This window comes from Lagopus muta, chromosome 4, assembly GCF_023343835.1.
Source record: "Lagopus muta isolate bLagMut1 chromosome 4, bLagMut1 primary, whole genome shotgun sequence".
NCBI lineage: Eukaryota > Metazoa > Chordata > Aves > Galliformes > Phasianidae > Lagopus > Lagopus muta.
Genome location: NC_064436.1, coordinates 24,887,307 through 24,891,630, shown reverse-complemented (window position 1 = coordinate 24,891,630; position 4,324 = coordinate 24,887,307). Strand labels below are relative to the sequence as shown.

The window sequence follows — 4,324 nt, the reverse complement described above, 5'->3', positions numbered from 1 at the left end:
AAACATTAATAAACATCTTTGTACTACTATTAATGATGCATGTAACTAATGAACGCAAAAGTCACCTGTGCACTTTTGAAATTTTACTTTTGCTCCAGAATCCTGTGTAAAAACTAATTAAAATTAAAAAAGTAGTCACTGTGTTATTACAGTCATTCTAAAACAAGTTGCAGTGGCTATTCATGAGGTCATTAATCCTTTGAAAGCGTATTTGGGTTTCACAGTTTATCTGTATTTTGATGATGTGTAGGGTTGCCTCTGTGCTTTAAAGGGATTTTAGTCAATTTCAGCTGAAATATGTCTGTGCTGTCTAACAATTTGTATTAAAAAAGACATGGCTGTCAATTAAGTTAGGATTTTTTTTCTTTGGATTCTCAATAACTACTTCTTTGGATAATCAACAAACATTTCTATAGAAATCTTTTCTCGTTCTCATTTTACAATTTTAAAAGTCCAAATATTTGTCTCCCAAGAGAGCTTGACTAGCATCTTTCTGTCCTTTCACAATCAGTGTTATGTTAAGAGGAAAATACTGCATCAAAATGGGTTAAGCCGTATTCCAGTTCCTAGTGGTGAAAATGGATTCACTTTGGCCCACATCAAAGCATCATTCAGTGAAATTGCAGATTTTCCATCTTCAAGGAAGAATGCTGGACCCTGGAAGAGCAGAAATATTTGGAGAGAAAGAAAAAGACAGTCCATGTGTATTGTGTAAAGACTACCACATTTATATCTGAGAAGAACGTGAAGAACAAGTTTTAGTCTATCACCTAAATTCATATGAAAATACTACCTGGTCAGCTCAAAGCTATAGTAATATGCAACTGTTAAGTGAATAGGCTCTAAAATCTAGAAACTGAAAATTTTGTATTCATCACATTTTTTTTCTTAATCTTAACAATTTCTGCACATTTGTCAGTTAAATTTTGCCTGATGTTGTATCTTTTGGATTTCTCCATCTTAAAAACAAAATGAAACCAAAAAGGCTCCATGAATAGTTTTAAAACATGGACTCTACTAAACATCCAGTACTCACTATGAGAAACATGAAGGACAAAGCACTGATTTATATGATGAGAGAGAAGGTATCTGCCAGTTTTTTAATCTGATGAAACATGGTCTCAAAGCTGTAACTCAATTTTAAGTGCATTTTTACAGTGGTATGCTCTCTGAACTTGCTACTTAAACTGTAAAACCAAGTAATTAGGTTATTGTACCTTAGTACTTACTCAATGATTTCTGAGCCAATCTGGATGCCTAAAGCAAAGACTCCTAATATTCACTAATCAGGGAATTAGGACATTATTCACTAATCCAGAGATTAAAACACTGTAGATGTCAAATTGGTGACACCACATTTGCTATTCTTGTCAAATGGAGTATAATAGCAGCAGCTTTCTGTGGCTATTAGCAACCACTAACATGTGCATGCATTTTTCACTGAGCCACAGCAGAGATCACTGGTCTCACACAGAAGTACTGGCAGCAAATCCTTTAGACTTTAAGGTAAACAGAATTAACAACAACCTAAAGATCTTACTAGTGTTTTGTGACCTCCCATTGCCAATGCAAAACCATCCCTCTCAATCCCTGAACAACCCCATTACTCTTTGGCCTGGCATCTGGCACTGCACAGAGAAAACAGATAGCCTCATATAAAAGAATAATTTCACACTGAGGCAGCACTTAGAGAAAGTAGCCATACAGAGTAGTGTTTTCAGGACCCATCTAGTTTTCCCAGAAATACCAAAAAAGGCATTATAAGGGCAAGCATGTTTTGATCTTTAAATCCTATGGAAGTGAAACAAAAATATTTGAATATTCAATTTTCAATATCTGACTTCAATTAATGAATTTTAACTATTCTGTTGTTATTATTAATCACAATGGAAACACAATGTCAGTATGTGGTTGAACATGGCATTTTTTAATCAAGCTGCAATGAGATAATGATATATATGAGATAATTTACAATAAATGAGTACAATAAATTCAAATAAATTTGAATACAAACAAAATTCGGCAAAATGAATGCAGCTTTTTTTTCCCATGAAAACTAAGAAGTTTCAGATTGGTAAACTGGGCAATCATTTGGCTGGACAACTCTTTACATAACCTTATTTATATAGCAGATCTCAGCATTTGTCCTTATCTTTAACTTCTGCTACTGTGAAAATAAGGAAAATATTAGTCTTCGTACATGATGGTATGTACTTTAGATTTATGGTAATCTCATCAATACTCACTGCTAACACCATGATGAGTTACCTTGGCTGTCTGAAACTGACCTGTATCCTTAGCCCTGTCAAACAAGAGATGTGAACATCTGAATGGCTGGGAAGATTTGATCCAGTGACATAGTCAGGCCCAATCATTCCTTTCAGAGGCTCCTCCTGTATCCGTGATACCAGTATTGAATAGACCTTTTTCTGTGACTCAGATGGTGGGGTGCATGGCAATTCATTGGTAGATCTGTGAAAAAAGAAGCTTTTTTTTTCTCCAACTACACATCATAATTTGTTTTGGAAACTAACATCCATTAAATATTTTTTTAAACATTAATATAAAGATTCTATGAAGGAGATAATATTGTATTCATAACAAAACATTTAAATGCTAGTAGAATCATCATACTAATTTTTTATTTTCCACATACTTGGTTGATTGAGTGAAGGCTCTCCACGCATCTAATTCCTCAGAGAGCTGCTCAATTTTCAACGGTACAGATACTTTCCGTCTTTTTAAAAGCTGACTGAAAAGGAATGAAAATAAAGCCCAAATTAACAATGCATATTTTCTTGAAAGAAATAATATTCAACTATTTTTTATACAACTTCATCATTTCATCCTTCATGATGGTCACCAGTATGAAGCCACAGAAATATTAAATTACTAGATATAAGATGTACCTTTTCTTTTAAACTTGTCTTTAGGTATCTCAGTTTATATATTTAAGCTCATCTTTAATTATCTTAATTTCTTCCTCCCCCCCCTCCCCTTTTAAGAGGCCCTTCAATACTTTAAGACTTTTATTTCCTAATAATGACAAGCTGACTGCAACTAAGTATATATAACTGATGTGAAGCAATATCATATCTAGCAAAGGCAAAACAAGCTGCACTGTGAAATCAGTGACATCTCGGACATGGCTTTGTTACCCAACAGGAATAAAATCAAGAAGATTTGAGTGCGCCAAACTGTGAGGGAGATGTTATTGCTAGAAATGGCAATTAGTCAGATGGACAGCACAGAGGAAGACTAAATAATAGTGGTTACATTTTTGAAGGAGTACTGAAGTACTGCATATAAACATTTTATTTAGCAGCAGATTAACAGAGATTATTGATCTGAATTCAAGTCAAGTGGATTGATTTAATTCAGTCAAGTCCAAGAGAGTCAAGTGAAGACAACTTAGGCTGGGTTAAGTGGTTCAGGCCAAGTGGGATCTCACCAGGTAAGCAAGCCAAGTGGTGTCAAGTGGGTGAAGTCAAATGGGCCACGTCAGGTAGGGTCAGGTAGGTGGGGCCACGTCAGTGAGGTTAAGCCGAATCACATCAGATCAAATGCACCAAGTTAAGTCAACCCAGGTCAACTTAATGAGGACAAGACAAGCAGGCAAGGCTAAGTCAGGTCAAGTCGTGACTCGGTTGGGCAGGACCAAGTGGAGTCAAGTGTGCTAGACCAAGCAAAAAGCTTGCAGATAAGGAATATTAGCTCACTGAGTACCAGAAGGTTTCATGATGGGAAAGGAAGCAAGTGCACAGATACAAGCTCTGAAGTCACAGCTTGCCCTTGATGCTACTGAGCAAGTCTTCACAAGAGGTCTACACAGCAAACAATCATGCACGGAAGTAATGCTGAATGCTCATCTAAAAAACTAGTTTTTCCTTACACAACAAAGTGTTTTACTGAAATCATTAATTCAGAAGTTGATCTACCCAGAAACATGATCTGCCTACAGCATATACCATAAAAGGAACCGAGATTTTGAAGTGTTACTAAAAGCATAATATTACCTTGTATATTCATAAAGTGCAGGTACAATGCTATTGTATTGTCTTCTGATAGCAAGTAAAGCACCGATATAACCACACAAAATTAGCAACTCATTCCGAAATCTATAAATGAACAAGTATTAATTATGAACAATTGATTCAATGATTTCAAGCATTTAAAAAAAAAAAAAAACCAAACTCACATTCAAATACATAATACATACAATACAAATACATAATTGCAGCCATCCAGGCCTAATTTAAACCATCTTTTAATGAATGGTGAAACACAGCAGTCTGTTTTAGAGTTAATTTTAAGACTGATTGCT

At 35.2% G+C, this 4,324-nt stretch overlaps 1 protein-coding gene across 8 annotated transcripts in view; it reads right to left on the bottom strand.

Annotated features, from left to right (window-relative positions):
* Positions 1-129: 129 nt before the first annotated feature.
* The window catches only part of WDR17 (WD repeat domain 17), a 45,332-nt gene continuing 41,137 nt past the window's right edge, over positions 130-4,324 (bottom strand). For 7 of the 8 annotated variants that reach the window (XM_048940979.1, XM_048940978.1, XM_048940973.1 and 4 more), the window contains 4 exons: positions 4,017-4,118; positions 2,657-2,752; positions 2,289-2,472; positions 130-657 (listed from right to left, as the gene is read on the bottom strand). In XM_048940979.1, coding sequence (XP_048796936.1) covers positions 538-657; positions 2,289-2,472; positions 2,657-2,752; positions 4,017-4,118 — 502 coding nt within the window. In that variant the 3' untranslated portion in view covers positions 130-537. Of the gene's footprint in view, positions 658-2,288; positions 2,473-2,656; positions 2,753-4,016; positions 4,119-4,324 lie in introns of those variants that run through there. The other variant, XR_007376164.1, reaches the window with a different exon arrangement.